Source organism: Aspergillus pseudoviridinutans (assembly GCF_018340605.1).
Source record: "Aspergillus pseudoviridinutans IFM 55266 DNA, scaffold_7, whole genome shotgun sequence".
NCBI lineage: Eukaryota > Fungi > Ascomycota > Eurotiomycetes > Eurotiales > Aspergillaceae > Aspergillus > Aspergillus pseudoviridinutans.
Genome location: NW_025091287.1, coordinates 1037577 through 1058526, shown reverse-complemented (window position 1 = coordinate 1058526; position 20950 = coordinate 1037577). Strand labels below are relative to the sequence as shown.

The window sequence follows — 20950 nt, the reverse complement described above, 5'->3', positions numbered from 1 at the left end:
ACGTCATTTCTTAACTTTCTCTACATCGGAGTGTCTTTAGCCAATTACCGCTCCAATTATGCGGAGGCCCCTATTCCTCAACTGAATTCAGCAAAATATTTCAGAACGTGATAGGAAGTGGTATCTCAAATCGTAGCTGAGGCTTGATAATAGTAATAAAATGTACAAGATCAAGTCCAGAATTACACATCAACCAAGCCCGCTAGAGCTCATCCTTGAAGAAGATTTCCTCGCTGCCGTCTTCGGCATCATTAGTGGTCGGCTCTGATTCTTCTGGCTCCTGATGGTCTGTTTTCTCGTCTGCCTTCTTCTTTTCCTCTGCTGTCTCTGCATTTGATTCCGCCTTGTCAGGTGTAGCTTGCTGTGCCGGGTGCGATGAAGAGTCCTGTGCGGCCTGATCTTCTTTCTCATCGTCGTCGGGGTCGACGGTTCCGACTAAGCCACGCTCGCCGTTAGACTCGACAATCTCTAGTGTCCAGTCCTTGCCCTTGGCAAGCTCCTCGAGTCGGCTTTTCAGTGTCTCAATCTTCTCAGGATCAAGGCCGTATTTCTTCAACTCCTCCTTGGACAACCTGGTGACCTCTCCGTTTTCGCGCTTGGCAACCACCTCGATCTTCTCTTCTCCAACAGATGCCACTCGACCCTTCTCGATCTGCTTGCCCTCAGACCCTACCCATTTCTGCGCCCCGACCTCGATATCCCCGACAACAGGAAACTCGGATGTAATCGCGGATTCGACGAGCTGCTGAGCCAAATGGTATTCCCGCCTTGCTTCCCAGTCGGAGACGTCCTCCTCGGAGAGAATCTCCCGGCATTCGATCGCGTGCGCCTCGTCCTGCTGAGGTGGCAGAAATGCGACATCGTTGCACAAGCGCGGAGTGTAGATCACCATCAGATATGAGCAAGTCGTGAGCTCCTTGATCCAACCGATCCGATCTGTGGATTGCGGATGGCAGTGAAACTGCACTTCGATCTTCCGGTCTTTGCCTGTCAAGTCGCACTTGGTTCCGCCGCGCAGTCGTTGCACTAGGTACCGCGACCCGCCCTTCGTCTGGAGCTCGGCGACATCTGTAGTTGTCTTTTTGTGCTCCGCATCCCCCTCCAGATCCTCATCGTCGCCACTATTCGGAAACCTGCCCAGCACGAAAGAATGAGTCGCAGAGTCTTCTATTGGCGGGTAGTTGGGTACGCCTGGGCCGGACGGTAGTGCATGAAACTGCTTGATTTGCTTCTTGTAGCAGAATGAGTATGACCACCATCCGGATATGTAGTACATGCATTTGCCTTCCATCTCGCGCAGAAGCTCCAGGCCACGATCCGTCGCGCGTGCAATTTCTCGCTTCTCATCCTCTTCACTGGCACTATCAGCTCCGTTCGTCTGGTTCTTGTCTTCGTTGTCGACTTGCGGGATGGAACAGAGATATCGCTGTCCATCAAGGAGCATCTCCTCGTATGTGAACCCAGGTCCTTCTATCGCCTCTTTATTATCGTCTTCGGATTCATCTTTCCGGCCTCCCAGATATACTTGCGCATCATTGCTTTCGGCGAATGTTTTATCAGCGGAAGAGGAAGAGCTCTCTTGTTGTTTCTCTAATAACTCCCTCGCCCGCGTATCGAGAATGTAATCATCCGGGAAGAAGACTTGGAACTACAAGCATATACCATTAGCAAAATTGCCTGTTTATTTTATGCAGACGCCTAAAAAGCGAAACACGTGTGGCATACTTGAGGATACGCAAGAAGATCATCCTGTATGTTGAACGCCTTCTTGCTGGCCCAAGCGCCGGAACCGGCGCAAGCCAGCACCAGCAATGGCGTGAGAGTCCGTATACGTCGGACCATGACTTCGTGGTTTAGACCGATAGCAGTAACTAGATACCAATTGATCGTTATGCCACACAAGTCCTCGCTGCTTGAAGCTCTGGTGGGAAATTCCTAAGGTTATTGCCTTTTGTGCGGGGTGTCAGGGTCAATGAAGTGAAAGGCGGCAATTCATTCTCATGATTATAGCAGCATATAGGAATCAAATCTCAGAATGCAGAGGTATGGCATTAGAAGCTGTAGCTTCAGAACATGACAGCTGTAAACAACATCATTGATCTGCTATCATCGGCGGAGATCCGCATTGTGTCCTTATCGACACGTGGATAAGGAATTCTTAGGTCATCCACCGATGAACCGAACGCTTCAAGGAAACGAAGGGAGGGAAAAGGATCGAACACAATGGAATCAATACTTGATTTCCACCAGAAGGTAAACTACTTTTTGACTATCTTGAAGTGATACCAATCCCCAGGTATTTGGCACTTCATTACTACAATTGTACGATTCCCCACAACCTGCAGTAACCAACAACTGCGATTTGAAAGCATAGAGATAGATGCCTAATGCTTTGGGGATAATTGGAGACATTGCCAACCGAACTCCATTCAGACGCCAAACAACGCAACCAGGGTATTTTTCAGAGTAGATAGATATCCTCCCAGGTATAGTGAAAAATAAAGAAAGAAATGCGTGGACCAAGAGGCAAAGTGAAGGATGCGCAAGCTATGTTCGTATCATACAGAGTCATGAAAATGGACAAGTCACTAGCAGGAGAACGTATAGCAGATTAGGTCCGAAGGACTGGGGCTTGATGCCTTTTCATTTACTGGCCAAGTGCAGCGTATCATCAAGTCTCTCCCCAGAGGCCAAAAACGGAGAGGTCTTCTGCCATGTAGAGAAGACCGTTCTCCGAGAATAGTACATCGGACAAGGGTGTTTGCCCTCCGGCATCTGTTCCCATTCCCGCTTGAGCGGTTGTGAGGGTTCCTCCCGGTGAACAACCAATGGGTATTCCCGTTGTTGTCAAAGTAGATATAGTATTATCGTACGGCAGCGCAGCCGCTCCTTGAGGACCACACAGGGTATTCCAAATGTCATTCTCCGATTGACCTGTGGAGGCTGTCTGTTCCGGCCCTTCCGCAGAAAGCGAGCCTGTAGCGAGCTTTTCTGGAGATAAGGGAGATGGGGCTGACTGCTCGCCACTGCGGCTTATAGCCACGTTGTCGTTGGAGGCTGATGGTTCTCTTGTAAGCCCTACTTGGCCAAACAGCTGGTCGACCTGTTTGCTCCGGCGTTCCATCCATTGACGGTTTCGACGGCGAACATATTCGGCCACCGCGCCTCGCAGGTATTTGATGATCTGGTAAAAACGACAGGCGTGCGGATCATGTGGTACAAATAGTCCCAGAAACTTTTCGGACTTGTCCAGGCCTTCCTCGAGCGGAAGAAGATTGTCATACTCAGCAAAAAACGCTGCTCCCAAAACGACGGCCGAGTTGAAAACTGAATTAATCAGAAAAGGTAGTCTCCGAGGTAGAGCTTCAAACCGAGACAGATCGTCCACAATGTTGAGACAGCGTAGAGCAGAGTAGACACAAGCGTCAGAGAAAAGAGCGATGCGAGAGGCGCTGGCTCTTGGATCGTTGGAGCTGATAGCCGGATCAGTCTTACTTCTCACGTATTGAGACACCCGAAATATGAAGAACGGCCGAGTTAACAGGATGATAGACCAGTAGTATGCGCCGAACACATGCGCCGCGGCCAGCATACTCTCAAGGTTTTTTGAACTTAAACGCTCCGTCTGGGCACTAAGAAAAGTTGGCAGGTTCCGGACCCAAGCGCGGTGCTGATTTGAGATTGTTTCCGCAACATTGATCGAGACGACTTGTCTCATGTAGACTTCCGTCAGGATGCGATCAAAGATACGGCATAATGCAACCACGCATAGGGATAACTGCGCTTCAGGTTGGGATCGCTGTTGCTCCCCTGCAATTGTTGCCTGATCACCTATATCAGAATCAAAATCTGAGGTCGCCGGAGGGCGCCCTAAGGAAGCGCTAAGGAACAGGTCCATCATCCGTAAGCTTTTCCAAACCCGCTCCCGGGCCCGACGCTCCCGAGTGCAGAATAGGGCATTCGCGTCCCTTCGATGAATTCCAACGGCATATGCAGCCCGTAAGGCGATTCCCAGGTTCATGAACGCGCCATTGCGACGACACGCACCAAGCATATACATTGAGATCAAGACATAAGATTGGATCGTGTAGAGGCTGGGGGTTTCGGTGAAAGCGGAGAATGCTAGCTGGCGGCCACTGACGAAGTACTGTTCAGCGAGATCCTGATTGATCTCCGAAACCTGAACTCCGATTGCGAGAACAAGGTAGAAGATCGAGCTGACAGTATCTTCATCGCCAGTGGGATTCCCAACCCAGTTGGCGAGCCGGGGATAGAACTCCTCGAGATCGAATAGATCCAGTAATGGACTGGTAGCAAGGACATATTGACGAGCGAGTCGTTGCGCCTCGTCGTTACTCGGCGGTGCAGATAACGGTCCTGTTTGGGCAGCCGAACTACTCTGAAAAGCCTCAAGCATGGAGTGCCGCGACGTATCCTCTGTGAACTCGCATCGCCCGATTGACAAAGAGACGATACGACGTACACTTTGCAGGAACGATAAGCTCGCAGAGTCGCCAATATACATGAATTTTCCTTGCCCATCACGAAGCAGTCTGGCGACCTTGGGCACAGGCGCCGTCCCGTCTTTGTCATCCGTTGTTTGTTGCTCCAAGTCTGCACTATGATCCTCGAGGGCGTTCAGCAAGCGATCCATGGCCGTTTGCCTCTGCGGAGTCGGCACCATGTGCTCGCTAAGAAGCATAGTCTCCTTAGGAGCATTAGCCTTCAGTAAGCGGGCCGGTTTATCTGAGAAGCTGCATTCCGCTTCCTTGCGACGCTGTATACAAATCGTACACGGCTGTTCTCCATTACATTTCTGCTTTCTCCGTTTACAGCTGTCGCAAGCTCTCCGGCATCGAAGCCGTGCGCCAGGAGCTGTACTAGCCCTAGGCATGGCTTAGAATTGTAAGCGTCTTTGCGCAAGGGGTCAGGCCACGGGATATTCATGGATGCATGGAACGTCGGAGCCAAGACGCGGGGTCCGTTCTCGGTGATATGTTGGATTGCGAGGCGGAAGAAATTCCAGGACCCAGACTGGCTATGAAGTGCTTAGAAAATTCATTTCTCGATCGGCAAACCCATAATTAGTGCCGGAGTCACAATGCTTGCCCGAGAAAGAGGAACGAGGCTCATTGAAGCTGTCAAGTTATATGGGACGATCCGATCCCCCGGCATTGGCACTGCGGAGATAGCTGCTTACTAAACTGCCGCTTGCACGAGCCTTTCCTTAAAAAGTAAGTCACCTAGCAGCTAGAGAGCGACATCATCAAAGTGCTTCGGGATAACCCCCGCAAGGACTTTTCAACTGGCAAAAAATGAAAGGATCTGGACTCTAATGCAGGCCTGAAAAATACAATCATTTCTTATATTCCTTTTTATCGCGTATTCTTCAGGCCTCCATCGAAGAACTACAGCTATACAGATGCTAGCTATCATATGGAATGTGATTCCAGAGTCTCCCGTCCTATTTTCAGATGCGTCATGTGAAAGACGAGTAATGTCCATGGCGTAGTTTATCGATACATATTGGTATTCCATGTGATCCTCGTCCGTCTATTCTGACCGAAATGATACCACTTTACCCCAAGTGTCAGCTGTGCCCCAAATGCCCTGTCGCAGGCATGACAGTTGAACAATCTGACTATGGTCAACGAACAAGTTGACATCGATGCCGAACTCCCTGATATACCAATTGAACACTTTGGGATCTGCCGCCTCGAACATGACCCGCTCAGACGGCAATTCCTTCATTATTGTGGACACGACGTCAGTCCGCCATGACTGCACGTTCTCTGTTATGCCCTCAGATTCGATCATCAAGCGTTCCACACCCGCGTCGAGGAATTTACGGCCCATGTTAACGAGCTTTCCTGGGTCGGAAGTTCCAAGAGCCTCAAGATCGGAAGCAGGTGTGTCACCTCCAGCACCAAACTGAATGCCGAGCTCAGGCTTTGCCTTCAGCTTGTACGTGTGGACTTTGTCAACCAGGCGAAGCCAGTCATCTTCTGGGAACGATAAGAAACCAGATGAGAGTTCAATAACATCGAATCTTTGAATGTGTTAGTCTCGAAGATCGGGCAAATGGTACGAGAGGCAGTGCCTCGACGCGGGTAGACGAACCCGAGATCCTTGCACTTCTTGAGGTACTTATCAAAGACAGAATTGGCATCGGGATGTGTGAGAAGATGCTCGGCCCATCCCCCCTGTGATCAGTGGAACCCCGGTCAGATGGTAATTTTCCTAATACCTGCGATGGAACAAACCTACAGTTGAAACATAAACACCGTAGTCGTGGGCGAGGTCTATCAGTTCTCTCAAGGGCTTTTCCTGGAAGAGAGAGAAAGAGCCTGGGTTTCAATCAGCGGAGCTCAAAAGGTGGTACACTTCATTGATACATACCTCCTGCGAATTTCAGACCATCTACATGGGTGCCCATTCTGAAACGAGCGTCAATACCTGTGTTGGGAATCTCTTTGCGGTTCTTTCGATGCTTACGTTTCTAGAACATCGGCTAAGTATCGCTTTCCCATCACCTAGAATGGCACCGCTTGTATCAGCTCTGCGATTCTCACACTGCCCTATGCTGGTTCCGGTTTCCTCTGATTTCCCGAAAGCGCATACCGTATAGTATGGACCTCTGATCTCTGTGACCCCTTTGCTTCTAGGCTTAGGAGGCCTAGGGTTTGATCGTGCAAATCCAAATCCATGATGTTTATCTTGGAGCAATGTCAGCTGCTTTTGCGCCGGATATGATGTCGCAAAATATCTTGACAATCCTGTTGTTGTCGCGAGCGTGGACCTCTGTCGCGGGATAAGCCCGGCGATATATTTCGGGGTCGTAGCAACGCGAGGTGTGACTGCCAGCATTATCTCCGTTTTCCTGCCCACAATTTGGATGAGACTATGTTAAAATTTCACCTTATAATTTGGCAGCTCGAATCTTCCTTAGGCTCTGATATTCGCACGGCTTATGAATTGAAATAGTGCTGCTAAGCTTAGGGGTAGTTTGGCCCTAAGCAGTTCCCGTCGCTGATGGGTGAGTTGTTTGACGTCAAACATATGTAACTTAAATGCGGAATATCTAAACAATGAATTTCATTTCCTTCTCTTGTTCTTCTCAGAGAGCACCATGAAGTCAAGATGGCGACAGTCCTAAGAGCTAGTGACGTCATTTATCCTAGAGACAACTGCTGCTCCTTATGCATGAATTGATAACCAGCTTGAATATACATTGTTTCAGCTCACTCCTACTCCATGAAGTTACAATGTCCATGCTGGATTATAAGGCTCCGACTACCTGTAACTCTAAAGCCAGACCGTATCTGATTAAGGGTTCCATGCTCGACTTCCCTATAGTTGGATCGGACGCGCGTCAACGGATTTGGGTCCCATATCCTTTGGCTGTTCTGCCGTTCATCCTCCATTTCTCCTTGTCACATGAAGCGAAAGGGCGGGCTGGTGAGAAAGAGTGTGGGATAGATGCGAATTATGCGCTAATCTAATATCCTGAAGCCAACATGGAATTGAATGGCCACCATAGATACCTGTGTAAATATACCTTATGAAGAGAGACACTGCAGATACTCCTCGTTTGTTGATAGTTCGAGATATAGCTAAATTAGCAATACCGAGCCCGCTTGGTTCTCTCCAATTATCTTCCGTATGACACAACCCAGATATATATTGTCACCTATTCCACTCCTCAGACTCTATTCTCCACAGTTTCAAAATGAATATATCTGAATAGAAGATGTATGCGATATCTAAGGGGTAGATGAAGCAAAAAGGGAAAAACAGGCAATAAAAAAAAGACGCGTCAGCGTGAGGGTCGATCACGACTTTCACATCTCTGTCACAACTGAGGGTAGATCTGATTGATTAGTGGGAAAGTTTGAACTCGCAAGTCCGACACTCTAACCAACTGGTAGAAAAGTTCAATATGTGATCAAGACCTAAGGTAGACTACATGGTCTACGACCTAGAAGGCCTGCGGGCCGTCTGGTTGGTTTCCTGGCTATCTGCGGACGTGCCATCCTCCAGGTATACTCTTGATGACAACGGGATGCCTTCTCAACCTACATTGGGAGCGATATCCAGCCAAGGTGAATCTACTCCGGAAGTCGGAAAGCCGATGCACCGACTCGGTGAAGCTCGTTCCGGTCGTCAATGAATCTTGTGATGACGAAGGCATATGGACAGTTTGAGTCTTCATCGCATCTCTTGACCAATTCTCTCACATTTCAGCAGCGGGGTATCAATGATCCTGATAGAGAGGTATACAGAACTTCTTCTCGCATGAGTGACCTGTACTGGGTTTCCTCTTCTGTATGGCAGGCCTGGAGTACCCAATGGTGATGATGATAATGATGGTTGACCTCTAGCCAATGGCTTTGCATAAATCTCTGTCCTCGACTTGGCTTGCCTGACTAAAGGGTACCTTGATAATAAAGAGGGCCGCTCTGAAGTGATAAACCTTACGTGCATCTTATCATTGGCTGCAGCCACCCACCGCAGGCCAAGTTTACCGTATCACTAATGGCAAATTTAGGTCCTAGCTAGGCTCATGTGACGTGGCACAAGTACTATGCTCTATGGATGACCACAATCTACCAAGACAAATCTAACAATAAACTTGTTTGACCGTACTGATTACGACAACTGATTGGTAGTATCTAATGGCCACGAATACAAAGCAGGGTGTTTCAGGTGAAGCGGAAAAATTTATCGCATTACTCATTTTCGAGGATTTTCAAATGGAAGTTTTACAAAATCCACAACAGGATGGGACCATGAGTAAGGTTCCGAACTCCGAGGCCCAGATCCCGATAGGGCTGTTCTGTGGCTTTCCGTGGTCTCCGCTTGTCCACGCTGTCTTGGCATTTTTTCGTGTTTGGCAGCAAACTCTAACTGGCATTGTGACAAACATCAAATTATGAACTAGATAGGACAGTTAGGTAGATATGGTGGCCAAGATACGAAGTAGTAGAATATAATGACTGATAATGAAAACGGCACGGAACTCTTAGTTGACCTGGTATAGTCTAGAGACGTAGATACTAAGTCACACTGAAGGCCATTAGCGCACAAATATTATGAATGTTTCCCAATGTTGCATGAGTCCTGATACCCGGTTGCTCCGGCTGTACATTGCCGCTCCTTGCTTGGCACACGGAACCTCTCATAGTTCCAGGTACCTCTTCGATGTTCATGGCTTCCCCTAGTATGGCTCAAGTGGCTCAACGAGGAAGAAAATCTGGTCAAAGAAGGGATAGATCCTCTCAATTAATCCGGATTGTTATGATTTTTTCTGTATTATACTCTGTAACATGTATGCAACTTAGCAAATTAACTGGAGCTTTGGGAAGGTGCCCGCGTGCGAATAACCAAGAGGGGCAAGTGTTTATGCTGGACCCATCCGAGCCTTCCTCAACTTTGATTGACCAAGCTACCAAAACGAAGCAGGTTGTTTGTTATTCATTCAAGTTTATCCATTGATTCACGATGCTTGGAAATCCCTTACCAACCGGACTTCCCCATCCCAGCTCACCATCTAGAGGATGTGACCATTTATTTCTCTTCCTCAGGTCTCACTGCGGGAGTACTTATTCACTCATTGTTTCACTAGTGCCCTCTCTCAACCCCGGGGAACCAGGTATTCGACATGCTTGCTTGGCCTGTCTAGGTACCTAGCTAAACCTCGCGTGCGCCTCTAGCCCCCTAGCTCTTCCTATGTGGATGATGTCGTCTTTCCTTTCCAAGTTTCCAGCGCACAACTCCATCCTACAGTAGTCTCAAACCTCCCATAATTCGTGGCATTTAGTGTCCCGGTGCCTGGATTTTCCTGGATGTGACCTACCTACCTACCTACGTACTCTTATCTTTAGTGATTCCCTTTCCTGATATTGACATCCTCCTCCTTGAGTACTCTCATTCTTCTCCCTGGCTATCTCCTGTCTCGCCTCAAGGGCCCTTTGTCAACATGGGAGCTGGGGCTATCCTGGAGCCCCTGGTCGTAATTGTCTTGCTCTTCGGAGGCACCTGGATAAATCGATCTACCGCAGCTTTCTCTTCTGTGCGCAGAGTTCGTAGATCCAGCACGTCTACACGTGCTTGTTCTCCAGACTCGCTGGAGTCGGGCTTATCGTCGCCGGCATCAAAGGACGCTCTGTTGAACGAACGATCCCTGTCACCAACACTGGTGCAATTCGACGACGCTCGATGGCGCAAACGCCAGATTCGGATCCTCTCATGCACTTTTGAGGTCAAATCTCCTGATACTGCTGTCTTTCAAGATCGTCTTCTCAGTCGCTTGCTCCGAAAGTTCCCTTTTCTGGTTGAGTGCTGGTACTGGGCCTTAGTTTACTGGGTATGTCCTTGGTTTCTATATTGTTAGCAATCTCTTTTCTGCTTGAGAGGGGAAAAGGAAAGGGTAGAAACAGTACGCTTACACGTCAAACTCTAGACATATCAACTAGGCCGTGCATTCACGGCGGTCACTCTCCAAGAAGGAACTGTTGATGTAGCAAGGAAACATGCTCTTCAGATCATCCAAATAGAGAAAAGCTTGTGCATCTTCTGGGAGGTCTCAATTCAGCGGTTTTTCCTTCGACATAGTCAGCTGATGTCCGCGATCAACTGGGTGTACTCCTTCATACACATTCCAGGCACTATCGCCTTCCTCGTTTGGCTCTACTACTACACTACAACGCGGAACCGAGTCGATGAATCGCAGACGGGAAAGCCCTTGGGTGCTGCGAAAGGATCCCCTGCTGGCCCGCTGCTTTATCAAGCCCGACGCCGTACCCTCGCCGTTTGCAATCTCCTCGCTTTCGTGGTCTTCACTCTGTGGCCCTGCATGCCCCCTCGCCTCCTCAGTGACAAGAATGTGAAAGGCCCCGACGGAGAGCTAGGACGTAGCTTCGGCTTTGTCGATACTGTGCATGGCGTCAATGGTGCTGGTAGCGTCTGGACCGAGAATCGGTTTTGTAACCAATACGGTAAGCATTGTTAATTGTCTATTGTTCTTTTAAGCTCTTCTCTTGCGGTGCTAACTGTAATCTTGTCGACAGCTGCCATGCCCTCGTTGCACTTTGGATATTCCCTGATGATTGGACTTACAATCATGACTATCCCATTGCCGCCACATCAACGCCGGCCTGCTGTTCGCTCGCGCTTGTTTTGTCGCACGCTGGGTTTCCAGCTCCCGTCATGGTCCCGTTTAGCCTGCTTGTTGGTCGGATTTCTCTATCCGTTCGTTATATTGGTCGCAATCATCGCCACCGCCAATCACTTCATTCTCGACGCTGTTGCAGGGACAGTCGTCTGCGTCCTAGGATGGCGGTTCAATGGCATCTTATTGAATCTTCTGCCGTTGGAGGACTATTTCCTCTGGCTAGTTCGCATCCATAAACCAGAACCTACAGCTATGGACGGTATCGACTACTCAGATGATGACGAAGTACCGAATTATCCTGCTCTTTACCGATGAACTGCTCTCTGATGCGTCATGTCGGACCTCCACTTATAACTGAACATTAAAATATCCTTCTCTATCCTTTATCTATTATTGTTGGGGGCTCTACAGACCCCGTTTCGGTTTATTGTTCCACGAAGCCTGCCCTTACACCTATGATCACAATGCGACTTATGACACTTGGGAAAGGACTAATAACGACTGTACCTTGTCTCCATGATATCATTACATCACATGAAATGTATACATATAGAAGACGAACTAGGACATTCTCATCCTGTGGATAATCTGCTCCTGTCCCAGCACTACGGCATTTTTCTGCCGATAATATTATAACATCGGTCGAGCTCGATACGAACTATCTATCACAGTAGCTGAAATGTTGCTGCTTCTATGCTAGTGGAAGGCACCAGAAGCCCCAAAAAAGACCGGCAGGATGATATTGTATGGCTGAATACGACCATAATTGAATACCTACCTATGGATGGCTACCAGCGAGCTACGCAGATTGTTAATACTGGATGTTGAACCGATAATTAAGCAAAGCAAATAACGAGGCCAAATGAATAGGCTATTCAACCGTATTATCTATCATTACGCAAGCCCATAGAGCCATGATTCAGGAGCTTGAAGAGATCAGCAAATACGGAGTAAATGAGATCAATTCATTGTCAGTGTTACTTGAAACAGCGTGAAGATTCGCGGGGTGCCGTCACTTTTCATTGACCCGCCTCTGTTCAGGTGCCCTGCCCCATTCGTCGATATTCCTTTCCTCCCAGCACTCCCTCTGACTGATTTCCTCGTTCCTATCTCGCGAGCCTAGGAGATCCTTGAATTATAGAAGTGTATTTGATTCGTGGATAACCAAGCGTCTCTATACTTTCAAGTTTTCGTCACGCCAACCTGGTATACTCGGCTATTGGCGCCTTGAGCGAGTCCGGGTCTATAGTGTCAACAAGGTCAGTCATCATGTTCTTCTTCTGCGCAGTAGTTGCTCTCGCTCACAATATCGCCAGGCCGGACGTCTGTAGCTGCTGCACCGAAAATAAGTTATCATACATTTGGTCGCGTCGCGTCCTGTCTTGAACTAGTCACAATTGACTTCCGGGAGAGGAGCGTTTAATCTGCCTTCCCGAATTTGCGGCTATTGCCCGTTTCTTTGCAACAATCGATACTACGCGCAGAGAGAGTGTTATCGCAGTTTGGACATAAGGCTATTGTCGTCCTTCTGCTGCGATCTGTCAGTTATTGCGCTTCTCCGTGTTTCGGAGATAAACGCTAGGCGATCATCAACAGTCAAAGTGTTGTTGAAGCCGCCGTCGTTTCTTTCTTGCGTCTTGATCATCCATCAACTACCTCAGTCTATTGATCTGAGAAGGTCCCGAATCATCCATTACTGAGGGATTCGCACCAGGCTGACTTCGTATCTCCTGGTCGGGCTTGTCATTACGCAACCTGGTGGCGTGTCTCGTCAGATTTCGTCTTGTGGGCTAGTCTACGATTTTCTAACATACTACGATACGAGCAGCAGACTAGAATTTATCTGGGGTGCTGTTGTTATATTCGATCTTTTGATCTCGACCGTTGTTGTGTTGAGCTCGTCCGTTGCGTCATTTGTGGATTGGCAAGCTCCCTTTTCCCCCAAGCGCACGCGTTATTCGAACTTCCCGCCTCCCGGCGTCGCGACCTTCTCCACCACATCTCCCGGCTCAAACCACCTTCATCCTCCCACCACCTCCTTCATTGAAAGCCTCGGCTTCCTTCAACCGCATATCAGTTCATCGTTGGTCTGAATTTAATTGAGCTTTGTCGCACGCTATGGCCGAGGATACCCCTGCTGTCGCCAGGACCGAAGCTGGCGAGGCGCCTGTCGAGCGCGCTCCTGCTGAGGCCAAAACTGCGCCCGTGGAATCAGCTCCAGAGACGTCCAAGGAGCAAGAAACAGAGAAGGTCAATGGCGCCCAGGAAAAGACATCCGGTAAGAATTTCTCAGTACCATTGTGTTGTGACGTGCACTTTTCCCAGTCTTTTTTCCGTTTTCTTTTTTTTCCTTGGGAAGGGGCAAGGTGTCCCTCGCTTTCGCTTTTCACCTGAGACTTTAATCGCTAATTAAGCTTCCGCTGTCTATCAGGCGAGGCTAGCGTATCTGAAGAGAAAAAAGAATCGACGGATACTCCGGCTGAAGAGTCCAAGGCCCCTGTAGAGGCTACTGACGCGAAGGAACCGGAAGCGACCGCCGCGGCGCCTGCAGACTCCGAGGCCACCACAGCGCCCGAGGCTCAAGAAGCTCCTGCATCTTCCAAGAAGTCTGGAGGCTCGAGGCGCAAATCCACTAGTGGTGTCCCCGAACATAAGTCCAAGCTGAGCCGGAAGAAGTCGCAAGCTCGCATGACAAATTTGCACGCGAAGCCCGGCGAGTACTATCTCGCGCGCCTGCGGAGCTTTCCTCCTTGGCCATCTATTCTCTGTGACGAGGAAATCCTTCCTCAAACTCTACTGAGCACGCGTCCAGTGACCGCTATGCGGGCCGATGGCACCTACAGAGAGGACTACGCAGACGGAGGCAAGAGAGCCCATGAGAGAACTTTCCCTGTGATGTTCCTCGAAACAAACGAGTTGTAAGTGCCATGTCGAACTTGTCTATCTCCATGGAGTTGGCGACTAATGGGGTAAAAAAATACAGCGCGTGGATTCCCAACACAGACCTGACTCCGCTCGATCCTGCCTCCTGCAAAGACGTACCAGAGAAGGGCAAATCGAAACAACTTCTTGCTGCTTATGCCGTAGCCGCAGAAGGTCACGATTTGCAATACTTTAAGGATCTGCTGGCTGATCATCAGCGCGCATTGCAACAGGAGTTGGAAGAGCAGGAAGCCCAGCAGGCCGCCAAGGAAGCGGCCAAGGCTGAAAGGGAAGCCAAGAAGAACAAGCGGAAGAGCATGGACGTTGCTGATGACCTGGAGGATATTGACATGGAGGATGCGGACGCGCCCAAGAAGCCAAAGAGCTCGAAGAAGCGCAAGAAGGACGCAGAAACCGATGGCGAAGCTGAGAAGGTGAATTATGACTCTCCATTACTCATTGTCAGTTTTACACGGTCGCCGGACTAACACGCCTTTTTTTCTGGTGTTATAGCCTGCTAAAACACCCAAGACTGCCACCAAGTTGAAGTTGACAACCCCCAAGACCCCGACAAGCGAGACTGAGAAGAAAGCCACTGGCGCTAGCAAGGCTAAACAGACAGCCAGCGGCAAGAAGACTGGTAAAGGTGCCGTCAGTGAAGAGGGCGAGGAGGATGCTGGCGCTGCGCCGAAGGCGCCAGAAAAGCAGGTCGACCAGGGGGAAGCTAAGGAAAGAAAACAGAAAGAAGGTAAAGTCGACCTATCCGAGGCTCCCTCATGAACCCAGATTAACTTAAAGACAGTCCTCTTTGTTCGCCACAGACTCCAGAAGGGCTTCATTTCGCGTGATCAGCCCCCCAAGGAGGAGGAGATGACTACCATGTCTAGCTACTTTACTAGACTTGAGAAGGTTGCTGAAGATCTCGAGGTCTCGATCATCCGTGCAACCAAAATCAATAAGGTTCTGAAAATGATTGTGAAACTTAACTCTATTCCTCGAGATGAGGAGTTCCAGTTCCGTCGCCGTGCTATCAACATCTTGTCCAAGTGGAAGAATGTGCTCGATGCCGATACCACGACAACACCGGCCGAGCCAAAGGCTAATGGCGCTCACAAGGAGGACAGCGTCGAAACGCCAGCGAAGACTGAAACCGAAGGGGAGAAAGAGGAAGAAGAGATCAAGCCAGCCAAGCAAGATTCGGCGGAACCACAAGACGAGTCGATGGCTGATGTTGACGTTGCTTTGGAGAAGGCAGAAGCTGCTGAACCAGCCAAGGAAGCTTCAGAGAAAGAAGTCCCCACGACTGAAGAGGCGACCGAGGAGAAAGCGGCAGAAGAGAAGGCGGAAGAGAAAGCTGTTGAAGCAGCAGCGTGAACAAAGGCACACATGGTTGTCCATATGCGTCCACCGACTTCTCTCTTCTACTTGTACCTCTTATGCTTACAATAATGCGCCTGTTACTTCAGTTTTGGCATTCCTGCTCATTTTCTGTTCGGCTGGAATTCCCACTGATATCTCTTATGTCCCTTTTCCGCCGCCGATCGATGAGTGGAGATTTGAGTACTCAAAAGCCTTTTAACTCTTTTTCTTACCAAGGGCCTTGTCCCTCATTGTCTCTGTCTATCCCATGTCTATCTTTTGCTATTTCACTGGTCAGTGACAGTGGCAAGTTTGCAAATGGAACTGGATACTATGGATTGAAACGAATGCTGTGTGACATGGTCGGAGACACCATGAAAGGGTATCAAGTGCATCTAAACAAGATGAGGAAGGGAATAAGCAGGCCTTGCAGCTTCTCTGTATCTTGGGGTGTTCTCCAATCCTTTCGATGTGACTGGGTTTCTCGGGTCTCTTTGATTACGTCTCAGAATGTTAATTTAGTCTCGCGAGCTTCTTGTTTTGGGTTGAGATTTAGTCCTTGCAAAATACAAAGTTATTCATATGAAATTCCATCGAGCATATTGTCCAGAGACATCATTGATAACGTGATAATGTATGGTATCCTATTCTATTAAACTTGATGCCGTATGGGCAGATAACATCATATGATACAGCGCGACACCCATTTCCAGCTCTGGTGGACCCGGCCTGCTCTATACATAACTACAGCGCCAAAACGCAGATTGTGAGTTAATAGTAAACAAACTCAGTAAGTCTAACGAGATTCATGACCTCGACCCTCTTCAACAGCCACAATCATCAAAACGCAGATGTCGTCCACCTTTCCGCCTCGGTACCAGTCGCCGGGATAATAACGCTGAGCTACTTTGGCGAATGGGCCGTCCCGTCTGGAATCCATGCTTGCCCGCTTGGCTTCGCCGGCGACTGTGGAAGCGAGTAGAGACTGGAGCGTATGGTGCTGAAGAATTTGGCTGGATGGCGCGACATTGCCTGATGTGGAAGTGTCGGTCACCGACGACTTGGAAGACGAGGACGGCCAGGGAAGTAGAGAAGCGAGGCCGTCAGGGGCCGTCAGGGCTCCGAGATCATCCGATACTTTAATTCCCAATTCGGGCGTGGCGGTCCATGCCCCGGTCAGAATCATCCGGCTTGTGACGAGCTTCAAGATGTCTTGATTGTTCAAGTTGTCGTAGACCCCATCGGTCGCTAGCATGAGCACGTCGCCGTGCTGCATATGGAGGTTTGTGACGGCTGCGTCGCGCGGCGAGTCCTCCAAGAAAGAGCCGCCGAATATGGAGGCCTGAGCACGCATTTTCGGGGGAATGATGCTCAGTTGATATGGTGTGTTGAAGCCATGAGTCTGTGGGACTGAATAATGATGCACAGCAGCAAGACGGAGGAGCATCGAGCCCGAGTCACCTAGGTTGGCCAACTCGACCTGACCATCTTCCAAGCCTACCCCGACCGATGCAGTACTCCCGCCAGCCCGAATCGACTTGTCCGCCACCAGCTGGTCATATGCTGATTGAAGCAAGTTCTTGGCTCGCAATTTGTCGGTCGACGAGTCCCAAGATAAGGCCTCCAGCGCCATATAGCGACACAGAGCGTGAGAGAAGTTCGCTGGGTCGACCTTGGACTCCACCCAGCCTCCAACTCCGTCCGCGACCGCGAAGGCGATGGCGCCGGAGTCTCGACTTCCAACTCTGCTCACAAAGAAAGCATCTTCTCCACTGTCTGGTCTCCTCTTGCGTCTGGTGGCCGGGTCGATCTCTTCCGGGACCACGCCGATGGCATCGTGAAGCTCGGGTCTAAAATTGTGGAAATTGGTGGCAGGGTGGAAACGGCGGGTCTTTGCAGAGGACGAGGCTGCCACACGGTAGGAGATGCGCGGGGCATCGAGACTGAACGATGACGTTGAATGAAAAGTCCTCCGCGAAGATCGCGGGAGGCATGATGCAGATAGTCGTGGGCTTCTAAGGGAGGAGAGGTAGTCCGATAAGTGTCGAGACCATATTGTGCTAGACGGCGCAAAAGAGACTAATCTGTCCCTGGCGACGGTTTGTAGGCTACTGCAGGCTGAACTGCAGGCTCTACCGGAGGAGGCCAGCGGGATCATCGGCAAAGAGCAGGATCGTCACCGGAGGGCCCTGTCCCTCACAATACCAAGACCCTCCAGCAGAATAATTCTGTATAACGATATTGTCTGCTGGACCATTTGAAGGATGGTGAAAAACGCTTGGCGAAGATATCGAAGCCGACCGTCACGGATCAACCGCTTTGAGCCGGACTGACAGGTAGTGATTGATAGGACGTAACTGAGGGAGCAATAATGAAGTCCTCTACTTTTCGTCCATTCAATTGGAGACTTTTCGCTGGATAGAAATGCCACTGGGCCGGTCACTGGATCAGCCAGAGGTTATGAGAAGATCGTGGATAATCATTCTTGCTGATTTTCCATTCCATGGCTGATGGAAACAGAATAAGACGGGATCGCCGACCGCCTGGCGTCATCGACCGCCTCAAGGGGAAAAGATAAGGGAATTTGACACCGAGATTTGATAGATGATTTCGGTACGGACACTTCCAGACGTAACTGTTAGTTTTACCACAATTCATTGATAACTAGCGCTCTTGATTTTGCGAAAGAAGAGGGGAATTAGATAGATGGTGCAGGAGAAAATTGACATACCCGTAGCAGTCTGGACGTGGCTCATTCTCGATGAATTGTTTCAGCGTAGGTGTCGATCTTTGCAAGAATAATACTGAGAATCGAACTTCTTGCCAGGATAGACTGCTCAAGTGAAGCAGAGTCTTGTAGAAAGATTCTCCTAGGCGAACGACCTGTGGTGGTGACAAAACGGTCAATCCGCCCTTGACGGACTGTTGAAAATATCGCGGATAACGTCGTCTCCGCGTTTTCTTTCCTGGCCTCCACTAGTACTGCGGTGTCACCATAAGAGCAACCGGTGGCTCTTCAGACTGATTAATATCCATCGGAAAATCTTTTGCTACTCTCTGCGATTATATCTCCGGCAAAAAGACGACCTAATAACCTAGTCATCCTTTCGAGTTTTATCTCAAGCTCAGTGCCCAAGATGATGCACCCTTCAAGACAGGCGTACGTGGAGGAGTCCGAGGTACGAAGATTTCTCTCTTTCTCTGGCCCTCTGCTTCTCGATCCATATAGATCCTAGATTGATCTACCTATGTTCACATTATCAAGTCAAAGGCTCTCTTCAGGAATCCTTCCACTGACGTCCAATGATGTTTGGGTTGACTAGGATACGGAAATGGGCATTGACCTGGCAAATATTCGTAAGTAATAGCTTCCCTCGATCTAGCGACCCGAGTATTCAGTCCTTCGGCTGACCCTTCCATGTCAACCGCAGCCGTCGACCGCGACTATGATATCCCCTCTGCTGCAGCGGGCATACCCGCTGAACGAGCATCTGCCATTCTATCCCAATTTGAGCGCAAGCGACGAGCAGCCGCCATGGCGGTTCCGACGGACGATACCCGTGTGCGCGCACGACTGCGGGAGCTCGGGGAACCAATCACTCTCTTCGGAGAAGGCCCCGTGGACCGGAGAGATCGACTGCGTGAGCTTCTGACCGATCTCGCCGAGAGGCAGGAAGCGGCGGCCGCGGAAGGTGATATTTCCATGCGAGGTACGACAGAGGAAGCTGAAGAGGCGGAAGAGGAAGCAGAACAACAGGAAGAATTCTACACAGCAGGCTCCGAGGAGCTACTCAAGGCCCGAAAAGCCATCGCCCGCTATTCCTTACCCCGAGCGAAAGCACGAGTAGAGCGCTTACGAGAGGAATCTACAATCCCATTGAGAACACATATCAAGCACCGCAAAGCGGTGAAAGAGAAGTTGCAAGGGTTCGACCTTTACGGGTCGCAGATTGCGGGCGATCGCCCTGTGAGCATTTGTCGCTTTGCGCCAGACGGAAAGACGATCGCTGCGGGCAATTGGGGTGGCGGTATCCGCTTGCTCACCGTACCAAATCTAGAGGAGAAGTCGAATCTCAAGGGTCATACGGATCGTGTCGGTGGATTGGCGTGGTTCCCCGGTGCAACGCTTCCCACGTCGAATGTGTCCGAGTCGAGTGTCAACCTTGTCTCCGGAGGCGGCGAGGGCAACGTGGCGCTGTGGTCACTGGATAAAGATACACCACTAGCTACAATGTCAGGCCACAGCGGCCGTGTATGCCGAACAGAATTTCATCCTTCAGGGCGATACGTCGCCTCTGCTTCGTTCGACACGACATGGCGCTTGTGGGACGTCGAGACAACTGTCGAGCTCCTTCTTCAGGAGGGCCATTCACGAGAGGTTTACACCGTGGCATTCAACAATGACGGTTCTCTGTTGGCTAGCGGCGGTCTGGACAGCATTGGTCGAATCTGGGATCTCCGGACAGGCCGGACGGTGATGATCCTTGAGGGTCATATTCGAGAAATATACGGTCTTGACTGGGGTGTTGACGGATACCGTGTCTTGTCAGGTTCGGGTGATGGCTGGATCAAATGTTGGGACCTCCGACAAGTACGCAATATTGGTGGGATCGGCGCACATAAAAGTGTCGTTTCAGATGTACGGTGGTACAAGGGCACTGAGTCGACTGCATCTTATCTGCCATCTACTGAGAGCAACGGGCGAATGGACGTTGATGGCAACCCGACGCTCACGACGAGTGAACAGTCAACGCCAGCAACCCCCGTTCAACCAAAGAAGTCAGGCACATTCTTCGTCAGCAGTGGGTTCGACAAGAACGTCAATATCTTCAGCGCAGATGATTGGTCTTTGGTCAAGTCCATGAGTGGCCACGCAGGCAATGTCCTTAGCACAGACATCAGTGACGACGCCCAGTGGATTGCCAGTTGCGGGCACGATCGGACTGTGAAGCTCTGGGGCATAGAGTGAATCTATAGCACTTATGAAGACTAAATAAGGACAATCGACAATGTGGCCACATTTAGGCTTGCAGACTCAGTACCTACAAGAAATCCTTACGCTCCCTAGGGTAGGGTCTGTTTCGGACCTGGCTTAGTGAGAAGTCAATATCCGTGTCGAGATTCCGCTCACTCGAAGGATACAGTACTGCCATTTTCCACGGTCTTGGATATCTAATTGTTCCAGCTTAGGCATAAAGGGACTCCAGCTTCTCTTGTACGTACCTCCTCAGAAGCATAGATCGGATCGGATACTACTCCGTAGAGAATGTGAATCGATTATGAAGCCTTAGAATGCGTTTTCAGGATAAATGACGTAATCAGCGATCAACCGCCGATTGTTGACTAAGCGCACGTGGTTAGTTACTTATCTCAATATTTATTGCTTGACCGAGTCGGAAGCCATCGGAGCAATTGCCAGACCAAGAGTTGTTTCGGCCATTCCTGATCTAATCGCTAGGCTGCGCTAAAGGAACAGATCATTGGAGCCCTCAGCCA

At 49.8% G+C, this 20950-nt stretch overlaps 6 protein-coding genes across 6 annotated transcripts; 3 read left to right on the top strand and 3 right to left on the bottom strand.

Moving 5' to 3' along the window:
- Positions 1–202: 202 nt before the first annotated feature.
- Positions 203–1842, bottom strand: Asppvi_009699 (protein OS-9; the record flags this gene model as incomplete). Its single annotated transcript, XM_043305548.1, has 2 exons — positions 203–1648; positions 1726–1842. 2 exons carry the CDS (start codon positions 1840–1842, stop codon positions 203–205), a joined length of 1563 nt encoding a protein of 520 aa, XP_043161483.1.
- Positions 1843–2671: 829 nt separating this feature from the next.
- On the bottom strand, positions 2672–6436 carry Asppvi_009698 (putative C6 transcription factor; the record flags this gene model as incomplete). The annotated part of the gene is made up of 6 exons (XM_043305547.1): positions 2672–4777; positions 4834–5038; positions 5657–6049; positions 6121–6203; positions 6268–6347; positions 6400–6436. 6 exons carry the CDS (start codon positions 6434–6436, stop codon positions 2672–2674), a joined length of 2904 nt encoding a protein of 967 aa, XP_043161482.1.
- Positions 6437–9979: 3543 nt separating this feature from the next.
- Asppvi_009697 (phosphatase PAP2 family protein) lies at positions 9980–11488 on the top strand (the record flags this gene model as incomplete). Its single annotated transcript, XM_043305546.1, has 3 exons — positions 9980–10366; positions 10463–10997; positions 11070–11488. The coding sequence occupies 3 exons, from the start codon at positions 9980–9982 to the stop codon at positions 11486–11488; spliced, it is 1341 nt and encodes a 446-aa protein (XP_043161481.1).
- Positions 11489–13291: 1803 nt separating this feature from the next.
- On the top strand, positions 13292–15469 carry Asppvi_009696 (PWWP domain protein; the record flags this gene model as incomplete). The annotated part of the gene is made up of 5 exons (XM_043305545.1): positions 13292–13451; positions 13605–14091; positions 14157–14529; positions 14609–14843; positions 14898–15469. 5 exons carry the CDS (start codon positions 13292–13294, stop codon positions 15467–15469), a joined length of 1827 nt encoding a protein of 608 aa, XP_043161480.1.
- Positions 15470–16250: 781 nt separating this feature from the next.
- ppmA (type 2C protein phosphatase PTC7) lies at positions 16251–17612 on the bottom strand (the record flags this gene model as incomplete). Its single annotated transcript, XM_043305544.1, has 1 exon — positions 16251–17612. One exon carries the CDS (start codon positions 17610–17612, stop codon positions 16251–16253), a length of 1362 nt encoding a protein of 453 aa, XP_043161479.1.
- Positions 17613–18591: 979 nt separating this feature from the next.
- Asppvi_009694 (putative pre-mRNA splicing factor) lies at positions 18592–20423 on the top strand (the record flags this gene model as incomplete). Its single annotated transcript, XM_043305543.1, has 3 exons — positions 18592–18633; positions 18778–18811; positions 18886–20423. The coding sequence occupies 3 exons, from the start codon at positions 18592–18594 to the stop codon at positions 20421–20423; spliced, it is 1614 nt and encodes a 537-aa protein (XP_043161478.1).
- Positions 20424–20950: the final 527 nt, after the last annotated feature.